This window comes from Halyomorpha halys, unplaced genomic scaffold, assembly GCF_000696795.3.
Source record: "Halyomorpha halys isolate HHAL.00 unplaced genomic scaffold, Hhal_1.1 Scaffold28.1, whole genome shotgun sequence".
Classification (NCBI taxonomy): domain Eukaryota; kingdom Metazoa; phylum Arthropoda; class Insecta; order Hemiptera; family Pentatomidae; genus Halyomorpha; species Halyomorpha halys.
Genome location: NW_027110130.1, coordinates 51,094 through 66,473, shown reverse-complemented (window position 1 = coordinate 66,473; position 15,380 = coordinate 51,094). Strand labels below are relative to the sequence as shown.

The 15,380-nt window shown below is 32.4% G+C and overlaps 1 protein-coding gene across 2 annotated transcripts in view; it reads left to right on the top strand.

Annotated features, from left to right (window-relative positions):
- The window catches only part of LOC106683774 (alcohol dehydrogenase [acceptor]), a 25,268-nt gene extending 10,827 nt beyond the window's left edge, over window positions 1-14,441 (top strand). The window contains exons 1-3 of one of the 2 annotated variants that reach the window (XM_014425459.2): window positions 683-875; window positions 9,604-9,774; window positions 11,743-14,441. In XM_014425459.2, the coding sequence (XP_014280945.1) occupies window positions 719-875; window positions 9,604-9,774; window positions 11,743-13,226 (1,812 nt within the window). In that variant the 5' untranslated portion in view covers window positions 683-718 and the 3' untranslated portion in view covers window positions 13,227-14,441. Of the gene's footprint in view, window positions 1-682; window positions 876-9,603; window positions 9,775-11,742 lie in introns of those variants that run through there. The other variant, XM_014425468.2, reaches the window with a different exon arrangement.
- Window positions 14,442-15,380: the final 939 nt, after the last annotated feature.

Genomic DNA, 15,380 nt, shown 5'->3' with positions numbered 1-15,380 from the left:
TGCCAGGAATGGAAGAGGAAGCAAGTGGGTTTGGGTGGTTAGGGAGTTTATTATGGAAGGAATAATATCGGGTTCGGGCTAGATCGGTTACATAAAGAACATTTAGGTCTTTATGGATGGTTTTATTAGTAACAAAATAAGGAGCATTGAGGATTTTTGATTGTAAAGATTGGATACGAGAGGAATTCAAAGGTTTAGTGGAGCCCCAAAGCTCAACTCCGTATGTTCAGATGGGCCTTATTATTATTACAAATTTAATTGTCATAAAGTTAAAATCGTCTTAAAAAAAAACAAACAGAACAAGCAGTAGACAATTATTAGAATGTACACACATAACCAAAACTAACAAAATAGTAGTAAACTAAATATTGAAATAAGGAAAACAAGTTGTTAATTGTTTCGACTAACAGACAATAATTAAATAAATAGGTTGACACTAGCTAATAATGATATCTATGAATCTTTTATATAGGAAGTGTATTTAAGAAATGTAATCTATGCAGTTTACAATGCATTAGCATAAATTGTGGATCGGCGTTAGATATTCTCTTTTGTCATAGGTTATCATTATGGGGTAGCATTATCACATTTCATAATTGTACCTTCGTAGATTAAGTTCTTGGCATATATACATTGAATTGACAATGGGAGCAATTCCATAGAAGTAGGAAGTTTTTGACAATAGGAGCAATTCCATAGAAGTAGGAAGTTTTTTGAAATGGAACTTTCGACATTCCAATTCTGGACTACTTTCTTCGCAGCCGTAAGTTACTTTTACCCTGAGTCGGTAGATCCATCCCTGAAGCCAGCCGATGTCCCTCAGGAAGAATTGCTGGATGAGTACAGTTTCATCATTGTAGGAGCGGGCGCTGCAGGTCTTTAACTATTATAGTTATTATGTTTTCATTTTATTATGTTTATTTTCTCCCCATTAACCTAGAGATGTAAAATCAACCCAGAAAAAAAATTCAACTCCCCTCAAAATGTGAGGATTTACGTTAAGATATGTAAATTCCAAAAGTCAATTTTTTTTCTCTACGCCAGATGAAGCAGACTATTACAACGTTTCTCTCTCACAGCTAATAAAAGTTTACTTTTGTCTTGAGTTGGTTTTTTTCTTGTTGAATATTTTTTCGACAATTACACTTTAAAATATGGTCTTCATTAATGTCACTTATATTGCATAGAGGGCGTGTTTGTGAATCTACGATGCCTATCCGATGGAGTTGTTTTTAGACCAGATGATGTCCTGTTACAACAAGCCACTCCCTCATAGTGCAAGAGCCGGGAAGAAAAAAAGGCAGTTATCTCACCCCAATTTTTTATTACTCTAAGGAAAACTACGTATAATTACTAGTCAAAATTGATGAGTCTGCCAGGTATATGTAGGGGAAATAAAAAATGGCAGCTGTTTCAAAACGTTAAAAAAAAACATTAATCTTTTATTGGGAGCTCTATATCTTAAAACTACCAACAACAATAGAAAATCTAAAAGAACATTATTTAAAGAATAGTAAATTTGCTAAAACATAAGCTCTTATAGAGCTATTTACGTTCAATAGTTCTCGAGATATAGCTTTTTAAAAAACAACATTTCATAAAAATGTACTGAAATATCAGTAGTTAGTTAAGAGATTAGTAGTTAATTTATTTTGAGAAATCTATATCTCAGGAACTATGTGACGTACTGATGTCTTTTAACACTCAAATTAAAGCTAGTTTAATGGACTATATAGTAGTTTTTGACCTTTACCTTCGTATAAGCAGTAGTTTTGATGATATGACAATAAATCGATTTATAGCTGTTCATACAATAAGTTTGATTTATGAAAAAATTCATTTCAGAAACCATTGGACGCACAGATCACTGCCAGCGCTCAAATTAAAGCTAGTTAAATTTACTACAAAATAGTTAATTATGTTTATCTTTGTAGGAGTAGTAGTTTTTATGTTAATTACCAAATAAACGAACAAAATGTTAATTGCTAGTTGTTCGTATAAAATATTGGATTTAAAAAAATATATTGCTAGACCCATAAGACGCACATATGTCTGCCAACACTAAAAATAAAGGATATTTTACTTACTATAAAGAGGTTTATGACACTGATCTTCGTAGGGGTAGTAGTGTTTATGATATTCACATAAGAATATAAATTTGACAAACGAAAATTTGTCGTAACAACTAAAAATCAATTTATTTTAGCAAATTTCATGAAAATTACTACTACTACGAAAATAAAAGTTATAAACTACTTTATAGCTCATTAAACTAGCTTTAATTTGAGTGCTAACAGACTTCTGTACGTTCCATAGTTCCTGAGATATAGATTTCTCAAAATAAATTCACTACCTACCGATATTTCAGAATGAAATGTTGCTTTTTAAAAAGCTATATCCCGAGAACTATTGAACGTAAATAGCTCTATTAGGGCTTACATTTTAGCAAATTTACTCTACTTTAAATGATGCTCTCTTAGATTTTCTATTCTTGTAATGATATAGAGCTTCGAATAAACAATTAATAATTTTTACTTGAAACAGCCGCCATTTTTTATTCACCCTACCTGTACTTAGCAGACTCATAAATTTTGACTAGTAATTATACCTAGTTTAGCTATGATTGTTGGGAATTCGTTTATCCTAATATAGTAGGATAAACTCCAATATTAATAGAAATCTAATTTATTTTGTTTTTTAAACTTGTACCGAACAAACCGTCCTAACCAGAAACCGGATTTTCGGGCATTTACATCTTTTGTTCCCTACCTTCAAATCCAGTCAAACCTCGACAAAAATTGGAATAATGAAAATGACATTCTATTGAAACCTTTTTCATACTGCACGTTTTGGTGTTACTGCATGAATTAGTATTGAATTTTGATTTTTGTTTCATAAAATTGCACATTTTAGCCTAAATTAGATTATTTCGATTTAAAAGCACGAAATGGAATGCTTGTTTTGCTGAATCTACACGTTTGCCACAAGCTGCAAATCCAAGACTTATTCCAATGCTTGGTAAACAAAAGAAGAACAAACGTCGCTATACACACGCTTGTTTTGTTCTTTTGTTTTTTTTCATTATGAAAATGAACAAAATAAAGAGAGGTAATAGCCAAAGAGGTGGATAAAGTAAATAATATCAACCCAATTTGATTACTTTTATGAAAGCTACGTATAATTACTAGTCAAAATTGATGAGTCTGACAAGTATAGGTAGGGGTAATAAAAAATGGCGGCTGTTTAAAAAAGATAAAAAAAATTGTTTTTCTTCATTCGAAGCTCAATATCGTTGAAAATACCCACAACACAAGAAAACCTAAGAGAACATCATTTAAAGTAAAACGATTTTTCTAAAATATGATCCCTAATAGAGCTAGTTTCAATAGATCCTGACATACAGTTAATTAAAAAGGAATATTTCATAACGAAAAATTAGTAAGTGAATTTATGATTTTAAAAACTATATTTCACGAATTATGAAACATACAGGTGTCAAATAGCACTCAAATTAAAGCTATTTCAATGTACTATAAAGTAGTTTATGACGTTAATCTTCGTAGGAGTAGTTGTTTTCTTGATATTTGCTAAAATAAATTTATTTCTATTTGTTCGGACAAAATTTCACGTCCAAATAATATAAAAATTATTACCACTACGGACATTATTACATTAAACTATCTTTAATTTGATTGCTGGCAGATATTTGTACTTCTTACTGTAAAGTAGATTATGCCATTTATCTTTGCAGGAGTATTAGGTTCCATGATATTTGGTAAAATAAATTGATTTATAAAATAACTGATGAAAGATGAGAATTTATATTGAGAAATCTATATCTCAGAAACCATTCGACGTACAGATATCTATTAGCACAAAAATTTAAGTTAGTTTAATGTACTATTAAGATTATGACGTTTATCTTTGTAGGAATATTATGTTTCATAATATAAATAATAAAATAAATAAATAAATTGATTTATATTTGTTTGGGCAAATTTTCATGTGCCAAATATATATTCATATGCAAATATAAAAAAAAACTACTACCCCTACGAAGATAAGTGTCATAAACTACTTTAAGTAAGTAAAATTTCCTTTATTTTTAGTGTTGGCAGACATATGTGCCTTTTATGGATCTAGAGATATATTTTTTCAAAAATCCAACATTCTATACGAACAACTAGAAAAATTAACATTTTGTGAGTAATAGAAAATAAAATTTATGCAAATATCGTGAAAACTACTACTCCTACGGAGATAAACGTAATAAACTACTTTTTAGTAAATGAAACTAGCTTTAATTAGAGTGCTGGCAGACATCTGTTGTCTCATGGCTCCTGAGATAAAGATTTAACACAATACATTCACTAACTATCGATTCTTCAGTAAATGTTTTATGAAATGATGCTTTTAAAAAACTGTGTCTTGGGAACTATTTAACGTAAACATCACAATTTAGTAAAGTTACTCTATTTTAAACGGTTTTTTATTGTTGTAGGTAGTTTTAATAATATGAAGCTTTGAATGAAAAATTATTTTTAATGTTTACTGTTTCAAAATTCCAGCTCTATTAAGGCTCATATTTTAGAAACATTACTTTACTTTAAATTATGTTATCTTAGGTTTTCTAGTGTTGTTGGTAGTTTTTAAGATATAGAGCTTCGAATGAAAAATTATTTTTAATATTTTGAAACAGCCGCCATTTTTTATTCCCCCTACCTATTCTTGGCAGACTCATCAATTTAGATTAGTAATTATACATAGTTTTCATTAAAGTAATCAAAAAATGGTTTGAAATAACTACATTTTTCTCTCCTCTTGGGCTCTTTTATTATATAAATGAATGGGTAAAACTACTCGATAAAACAGTGAGGTCTGAAACTCGTACAGAACATGAAAAAAACAAAACAATATCTAAGCTTAGAAAAAGCACTTGACGTCATATTGTTGCATCCTGGGTCATTGGCCCCAGCAGATATTATGTTATGTTCTCTTGATCTAATAGTGGAAATTTAAAGTTCATGTCTTACAACTCGTAGTAATTGTATTGAACCTGAATAAAGAACTATTGTGATGTTTACAGATAATGAAAGAATACTCCACAACAGTAATAAATTTGTGAACTGTAAATTGTAATTGTTAACATGTAATGGTAATTGCGATTGTAAATTTCTCACTTTGTAATTTCAACTGTATTTGTATTTCTACTGTATGAACATGCCAATTGTAATCGAATTTGTAAATCAAGTGTAAATGGCCCGAGTGGTCGAAACACTTAAATAAATAAAAAAAAAAAAGGAAAGAGTACGTAGTCTTGAAATTTTGGGCTACCTTTCAATTGGATTTCATTATGACTCGATAAGAAAGAAGCATTGTTTGTTTTATGAATGGATTCTGTAAGAATCTCTGACAATTTCTTTCATTCATTATTTTATTTATTGTAGTTTGTTTAACCCATTTGTTTTTAGGTATGTTACGGACTTTTGGCCAAATAGTTCAACCCATTTTTAAGTTTTATAGCTGAAATTACTCACTCAGATTACGAGATTTTTTAAAAATAACTTTTTTTAGACTTTTCATTAATTTTTACAATAATTTACCAGTGCAAGTTTATAACCATATAAAATAAAACATAAATTTTTAATATTAGAGTGCTAACAATGGGTAGTTTCTCTACACGCCTCTAACACTCCAATTTAACTTAGATGAGATTTACTAAATGTATTATAATGTACAGTTGTAAATAGCAATAAATAAATAATTAAAAAAAAATTTAATAGTTAATAAACTAAAAACATCAAAACAAAAAAAGCATAATAGAATTTCCAAGTTAATTGAAACCTTTTCTACGCCAATCGTAACTTTTTCCAATTCAACGAAAACTTTCTACTGATAAAATTTAACCTTTTCCATTTGAATCAAGGGGGTACCATAACTCTCGCCATAACCTAAGCAAAACTGACGCTAAAGGGTGGGGATTAGACCACGCCCCCCCCCAAAAAAAATATGTATTTCGCTCATCAATGTATCATTATACAAAGTTATAGTTAATCTAATTCCCCATAATTTAGTTTATTTGTTAATTGAAAATCGAGAAATTCTTGATTCTTTCTCTGTTCTGTTCAGGGTCATTTCTATGTGAATATTATTAAGGATTCTAAATATTATCTATTGTTTTTAAAAGTGAGGAGTGAATATTATATTGAACTAACTTGGTCACTTTTTCAATTAGTGTTTTATAGTAGTTAATAAAAAATAATTTCTTTTAAGGAAAACATTAACAGATTAATTTTGATACAAATAAATAATTGTTTCTGATATAATAGAAAAAATTGTTTATTAAAACTAAAAAAAGTAAAAACAGTAAATAATAACAGGAATAACAGTTGTTATTTGGTTTTGAAATACCAAAAAAAAAATTTTTTTTTGGCTAAGTCAATACCAACGAAAGTTAGTATGCAGATTGTAGTTTTTCTAAATTTCTTCGGCAATTTCCAATTTAATACCAATTCTGTTTTGATTGTGCTAGTATTGTGTTGTATGTTTTTATAAATAATAAAGCAATGGGTGATTAACTCATCTTAATTCCCTTCCTCACTAGCTAGAGGATCATCAAGGCTCTGTGGCCAAACTTTCTCACAACTTTTCACTCAATTTAGGCATGTTTTAATAAATTACTTTAATAAAAACATAGAAGTAAACAATAACATGAAGTTTTGAAAGAAAAGAAAACAAGTTTCTCAGAAAATCCGCTAGGAGCTCTCACGCATTAAACATTTAACATGACTTTCCGTCTACACAGCTGACATCCCAACCAATCCTAACACTATCCTCACCACGTATGCCGATGATACATGTGTGCTCGCTGTTAATAATAACCCATTAATTGTATCCTAAACTCTCCAATCCCATATCACAGCCCTCGAAGAATGGTGTCGTAATTGGAGGATTAAGATAAATTCCAACAAATCCCTTCAAATCACCTTTACCCTTCGTCGGAAACCTACTGACAGCTCTACACTTTCATTTAACGATGTTACTCTTACTCCTGTCGAACAGATCCGCTACCTTGGACTACATTTGGACAAGCGATTAACCTGGAATCCTCACACCAGACTGAAAAGACAGGAAACTGCACGTCGATTTTGACTATTTCAGCACTTACTAGGTCTCAACTTTCAACACATTACAAAAGACTGACATGACTGTAATAAGGCAAATCTGGACATATGGAGTTGAGCTTTGGGGATCCACTAAACCTTCAAATTCCTCTCGTATCCAATCCTTACAATCCAAAATCCTTCGTAAAATCCTCAATGCTCCTTACTTTGTCACAAATAAAAATCATACATAAAGGCCTTAATGTTTCCTATGTAACCGACCTAGCCCGAACCAAATATCAATCCTTCCATTACAAACTCCCTAATCACTCAAACCCATTAGTTTCTAATCTTGCTTCCTCTTTTATTCCGGACAATCCTCCGAGGCGTCTGAAAAGAAGATGGCCTCGGGACCTTTTATTGTAAAAATGTTTTTAGAGTGCTACCAATGAATAGTTTCTCTACATGCTTGTACCATACCATTATGATTTCCTCAAATTTACTTGATGTATTTATGTACAGTTGTAAATATCAATAAATAAATTTAAAAAAAAAAATTTCGCTTTAAGTCACCTTGTATAAAATGAGGTTTAAATTGCAATATTTTTTAAAATCCGCCTTTATAGTTTTGCTGAACTATATTTAAATATTCTGAATATCTATTTATTAATAGTCAATAAATAAGTAAATTTTAATGATATATAATTTACTCGTTTAGTTCGGATTATTAAAATAAGAATATCCTCAATCACATCTCTGTTAAATCATACACGAACATTAATAAAATGAGGTGAACAAATATTCTCAAAAATTTTATTTATAGAAAAAAATTATTTTAATGATGAAAAAAATTAAGATTTATATTTTTACACCTAAAAAAAATCGTTTCATTGAATTCAAGACCCTGAATAACATAAGAATTCATGAGAATTAACGAAGATTTAAACAATTTATAAATTTTTTGCACAAAAATGACAGTTTCCCACAACTATGCACCTTGCACTACGCCATTTTCATGTGATGTTCAAATCTCTTTTCTAGGGCTCAGTTGGACAGCATTGGTGGGAATCCATCACCTTGTCTTAGACTTGTTCTATTTTTCCTATTATTTGTTATTATTTTATATTAATTTTAATAATTTCTGTTCACATAAGTAACTATTAGTGTTGATTTCAACTAGTATAAGCCAATGAACAGTAAAATTTACTAATTTTATTTTTGTTCCAGTTGGAGCATTAAAAATTAATGATTAGTTTAGTAAAATTCTTCGGTTTAGGATTCAGTTGTTTTGTACGCGAAAGAAAAAAAATCAATCTAATCGAATCATAAGAAATTTGATAAAAGGAAAATGGTCTTGGTGCGGTCAAATATTAGTTGTATTTATATTGAGCCACGTTTCGCCCCACGTTGCAGGGTTTCATTTTTATTTTTTTAATATATAATTCTTCCCCCCCCCCCGTTATGTATATTATCATTTAATGTCTGTCTATTTTTAATATTTTCATTAATTTTCTATACTATTTAAAATTATTTTCAAATGTAACGTACTTACAAAAAAACTGTCAATCTCCACTCTTCTCTATAACATTCTGTCGCTCTGACTTCGAGTTTGATTGGTACATTTTCTCTCTTGTTCATTATCTTCCTTTATTCATATCCCCCTATTTCCATCTCTTAGTTGTACTTTATTTTATATTTATTCATTTTATCTGCTATTATTTCCGTATTCATCAATTGTCTAAAACCTTTTATTATTCGTATTTAATTTTTACGTTTCATTGTAAGCCTATTTATATGAGGAGAAGATGGTTGGAGTGTGCGGTTAAAATATAACACAAATAAGTTGAAGTAACTTATTTAATCGTGACAACGTTTCGGCCAGAATTTCTAGCCTTCATCAGGGCTAAGAACAGAACAAGATAACAACCAATGAATACATAAAATATAAACAGAACGACATAAAGTCATTTTAAAAACATTTTATTTTCCACTTCTTTCATCAATTTAATTTTATTAATTCCATTCTGTACAATTATTTACTTTATGCCATTCTGTTTATATTTTCTTTTTTATTTTCTGTATTCATTGGTTGTTATCTTGTTTTTTTTCTTAGCCCTGATGAAGGCTAGAAATTCTGGCCGAAACGTTGGCACGATTAAATAAGTTACTTCAACTTATTTGTGTTATATTTTGACCGTACCTCCCACCATCTTCTCCAAGTCATCCACGGTCAACTATCTCTCATGATTAGTAAGCTTATTTATTTTTTCATCTACTATGTTCATTTGAGTTTACACCATTTAAGTGTTTGTATCTTTAAGCACTGATGAAGCTCTGCTATGGTGGGCGAAACGTTGGCTCAATATAAATAGTTTAATCACTATATGAGTTTTTATTTGACCGTACCCGGACGATCTTCTTACTTTTATTATTACATACGGTCCATCATCGATCTTCCAATAAGAAATTTATAATTTTATGTAATCGATTCTTTTTACAGGTTGTGTCGTGGCTAACCGACTGACTGAAAACCCAAAATGGACGGTGCTCCTTATCGAAGCTGGCGGTGACGAGAATGCTGTATCGGATACTCCCATGTTCGAGATGTTCAACCACAATTCTCCAAGAGATTGGAACTATACGACGGTCCAACAGAAAAAGGCCTGCCTCAGTAAGTTACCTAACCCTTGCTAGGAGAATTTCTCAATTCATTCTACAAATTAGTTTAGATAACAAAAATAGTCAGGTGTTTTTGGAATTGAGCTCGCGATTTTAAAATTACGAATCGTCGTGCATCATTTGTTCAATGAAACTTGAGTTTTAGATAATTTGTAAAATGGAATGGTAGAACTGATATGCTTACCCTAATTTGAAACATTATGGCAAAATAGCAATTGAGTATATAAATTTTACACTCAAGAGGATGTTAATTTATGCCATACGATATAACTTCCCAAATAGTAAATTTATTAAAGCACCTATGTTTTTTTGTTTGTTTATATACAGTAAGTTGTATATGTATGTATGTTATTGCATACATATAATATGTTGTATATAATGTTACGGTTGCCATGGTGAAATAACAACACTGGCTAGATCTGCGTAGACGAGAGGTGTTACGGTTGTCATGGTGAAATTAAAAGACTGGCTAGATCTAAGCAGACAAGAGGTGTTACGGTTGTCATGGTGAAATTAAAACACTGGCTAGATCTAAGCAGACGAGAGGTGTTACGGTTGTCATGGTGAAATTAAAACACTGGCTAGATCTAAGCAGACGAGAGGTGTTACGGTTGTCATGGTGAAAACAAAACACGAGCGATATGTTTTAGACGAGTGGGTTTTGTTTTTTTTGTGAAGGAGACAGTTTTGATTTTGAACACGTATGTTCAAACGAGTAGGTTTTGGTTTTGTGAAGGTGACAGTTTGGTTTTGGAACACGTTACGATTGTTCAATGTGAAGTGGTAATAGTTTAAAGGCCCTCTGTCTTTACTGTTTGAACTGGAATATCACCATATGAGAAATGTCATGTTATATGTTTTGTTTTTCAAAATTATGGTGTTCTACTTCAATGGACGATCATTTAACACCACTAGAAGTGGGGATATAGTGCATGTGACGTTTATTCAGCATGTTAAGTCAACCTATAAGTATTAATTGTTTTATTAATTGATAAGAATTCTTTTTTTTCCCTTTTTCATTCTCTGTATATATATTTCTTCTAATTATTAAACTTTTTTACGTATAGTTCTGCTTTCAGTTTGTTAATTTACTTATGTTTTTTTTTTTGTTGTTCACAGAATATTACGATAATTCAACAGGTGGGTAGGTAACACCCATAGGTTTTTTGTTATCTACATGTAAAGATATTCGCCAGTAGTCATAATTCAACAATTGTTTATATAGTGGTATATTTTAGTTATATTGTGGGTATAATGCTTCGGGGTTTTCATTATTTCCAAGAAAAAATAACGTGGTGCCTAAGCAGTAATTTCTTCTTTATTGTTTTGTCCTTTTTTTCCTTTTGCGATTATATTTTTTTTATTTTTCTTTGGGGGGGGGAGCCCCTCTCCGCTGTGCGTGGGCAACTATAAACGATAAACATATAACTAAGGATAAGTCAAATTTGTGGTTATAATAACTATTGTATACATCGGGATCTGTCCGTAAGAAACGTCGGCGCAAGTAAATAAGTTTTTGCTGACCGTAACCATATTCACCTCAGATATAACTTTTTGGTTATTCAAAACTTGATGTAAAATTGTTTGTGATACATTTATACTAATAATTTTATAATGTGGCACAGCTTTCAGAAATGATCATATGAGCCTTTTAGTGCACAGGCTGCGTAAGTCATTTTGTTCTTATCAAAATTAATTTTAATAAAAAAAATAATTATATACTAAGTGGATTAAATTTAAATGATCTTAAGCTGCCGAGTATGCTTGTGATTAAGTACTTCTATTCCTTACCAAAATCTCTATATAACTTACACCACTTTTGCACTCAACAACTCATATGTCCTGCTTCTGTGTCATATCGCGTTTAATTTAACCATGAATGAAGTTATTATTTAACTTTTAAGATGACTTACGACTGATTATGGCCAAATAAATTTTTAAAGTTGGATATATGTTTCAGGTAAAAATGGGATTTGCGTGTATCCCAGAGGGAGAGTTATGGGAGGATCCAGTACCATCAACGGCATGATGTATGTTCGTGGGCACAAAGAAGACTTCGAAGAATGGAAAAAAATGGGTTTGACAAATTGGGGTTATTTAGATGTTCTTCCGTACTTCATTAAGGCTGAGAACAATACGGAACCTGATTTAGCAAGTTCCAAATATCATGGAACCACTGGCCCATTCAACATCCAATATCCGGAATACATCACTCCGTTAAGAGACGACTATGTTCAGGCCGGAATAGAAATAGGTTGGAAGAAAATGGATTTCAATGAACCTTACAAGACGGGAGTTATTGACTACGTGCAGTACGCTATGAACGGACCTTCTCGGGAGAGTACGTCGAAGGCATACTTGGATCCGATAAGAGAGAGGCCGAATCTTCATGTGATTAAAAACACGATGGTTACAAAAGTCATCCTAGAGGATCTGATCGCTAAAGGAGTAGAGTATTACAGGAACGGACACATTTATCAGATGATAGCAAAAAAGGAAGTGATTCTATCAGCTGGTGCAATTGACACACCTAAGATTCTCATGCTATCAGGCATTGGTACAAAAGAAGAATTGGAAAAGCTAAATATCAAAGTTGTAAAAGATTTGCCTGTAGGTAAGGGCATGACCGATCACCCATTGATTCCGATTATTTTCAAGCTAAATACCACAGATACAATAACTACAGATATCTGGAAAACTAATGCAAGTATCTTCGAATACGCGAAAGAAAGAAAAGGACCATTGAGTACGACTGGGGGAGAAGCCATGTCTTTTTTTAACCCTATAAAAAAGGAAGAATTGCCAACCGTTCAGATAATGTGGCACAGCGTCATACAAGGAATAGAGACACAAAGAGAAAACCTTATCAGGGTAGTTATAGCGAATGTACATCCTAAGAGCGTGGGGAGTGTATCATTGAAGAGCGACGACTTCAAAGATTCTCCTCTGATCGATCCGAATTACTTCGACGAAGAAATAGATTATCTAATGCTCGAGAAAGGAATAGAAGTTCTTTTCGAAACGATGGAAACTCCCGCTATGAAGAAGCACTCTCCGGAAATACACCACGATAAACAGCCAGCATGCAAGGGAAAAGTTGGTAAAGATTTTATACGATGTACCATTGATCAATACTCGCAAACGGTATACCATCCTGTAGGGACTACGAGGATGGGAGCTGAAGACGACGAAGGAGCGGTTCTGTATCAAGATCTCTTTGTCAGAGGAATGAAGAAGTTGAGGGTCGTAGACGCCGGGGCCATGCCGATGGTTCCTAGAGCGAACACTCTTGCACCTACGATCATGTTGGCGGAGAAAGCTGCCGACATTATTAAGAAGCATCATGGGTTCAGACGTAAACATCAATGTAATTGTAGAAAGTCTCGCCGAACTAAGCCATGTAAAGCAACTAAGCCAGTCCATAGAAAATACACCTGTAAGTAATTCTAAAAACTAGTTTCTGTTACACTTCGTCTATACACAATCGGCTAAACAATAGATCCTACTGAAAAATATACCTATAAATATTTTTAAACCCGGTTTAACTAGTGTTCACGCGATACCAAATATATGTAATTGTAAATAAAATTTATATTACTTTAATTATACCACATCCTTATATAAAAACTATGAATGAAAATATAACAACGAAAGTTGATATGTTAACTTCTGGTTATGCTAGTTGCTGCCAATTCTCCCGACCAAATATAACTGCTCAGCGCTTGTAATTATTTGATATTGTAATACCATCAAAATCTGATCATAATTAAAATTTATGTACATATATTGCATATACAAAACAAAAGTTTTTATTTTATTTTTTATTTATTTATTTATTGATATTTAAACTGTATAAAAAATACAACAAGTAAATTTGATCATAATGACATAATGATAATGATATGATACAGAATGTAGAGAAACTACCCAGTAGTAGAACTCTAAAAACAGTTTACAATATAAGGTCACGAGGCCATCTTCTTTTCAGGCGTCTCGGAGGATTGCCAGGAATGGAAGAGGAAGCAAAGTTAGAAACTAGTGGGTTTGGGTGGCCAGGGAGTTTATTATGGAAGAAATAATATTGGGTTCGGGCTAGGTCGGTTACATAAGGAACATTTAGGTCTTTTTAAGGTATGATTTTATTTGTGACAAACTAAGGAGCATTGAGGATTTTACGAAGGATTTTCAAGTTCTTAAAATAAAGAAACCTATCTATATCCTAGATCTCCTCACTCTTCGTTCATCCATCCCCTCATTAAACACCAGCTCCCAACCGATTGATTTATATATGCCCTCATATAGAACCGCCTTCTTCAGCAAATCCTTCGTCATACGTGCAACCTCCTTCTGGCACTCTCTCTCCAACTCCATTCTGGAAGGAATAATATCGGGTTCGGACTAGATCGGTTACATAAGGAACATTTAGGTCTTTATGGATGGATTTATTAGTAACAAAATAAGGAGCATTGAGGATTTTACGAAGGATTTTGGATTGTAAAGATTGAATACGAGAGGAATTCGAAGGTTTAATGGAGCCCCAAAGCTCAACTACGTATGTCCAGATGGGCCTTATTATTGTCATGTAGATCAGACTTCTGTAAAAAGTTGGAAGTTTAGACCGTTTGTCTAGTAAGTGCTGTAATAGTCGGAATCTGCGTGCAGTTTTTCAGTCTTGTGTGAGGATTCCTGGTTAGTCGTTTGTCAAGATGTAGTCCAAGATAACGAATCTATTCTACAGGGGTAAGAGCCACATTATTAAAGTATACTGTAGGGCAGTCGGCAGGTTTACGACGAAGAGTAAATGTGATTTGATGGGATTTATTTTCAATCAAAGGTTTATTATTAACTGTGAGCACACATGTGTCAGCAGCATACGTGGTTAGGATAGTGTCAGGATTGGTTGGGATGTCAGCTGTATAGACGGTGTAGAGGATGGGACCGAGAATACTACCTTGAGGAACACCAGCGGATTGAAAATAGAGGGATGAATAGGAACCATAGTGGTTTACTTGGAATAATCTATTAGTAAGAAAGGAATGGATGATGAGAAAATATGTAGGAGGTAGGAATTCACGGAGTTTGTAAAGCAGTCCCGGGTAAAAAAAAAAAATTAAAATTGTAATAAACAAATCTATTTCTATACTATTTTTCTATACAGAGTTTCCCAATATATAATTAACGTCTTCAGTCATCCACTTCAGCAACTCTGGTATTTCATTGGAAATGTTTTTTACAATTTCAGGCGCTCTTTATATATTGCTCGATTAAACTATCTTTAAGTCTCCTATTACCGTTTGAAACAAATATTCCAAAAGTGGTATAGGACCATCGCTCCCTGGGCGTCTTAATGGGGTGGGCCCAGCCAGGAAGGATGTCCTTTTTTTGTGCTAAGATCTTCATTTTGAGATTGTGAACGAAGGTACCTTCCTGCATGGTACTACTTACTAGACAAACGGTCTAAACTTTCAACACATTACAAAAGACTGTAATAAGGCCAATCTGAACATATGGAGTTGAGCTTTGGGGCTCCACTAAACCTTCGAATTCCTCTCGTATTCAATCCTTACAATCCAAAATCCTTCGTAAAATCCTCAATGC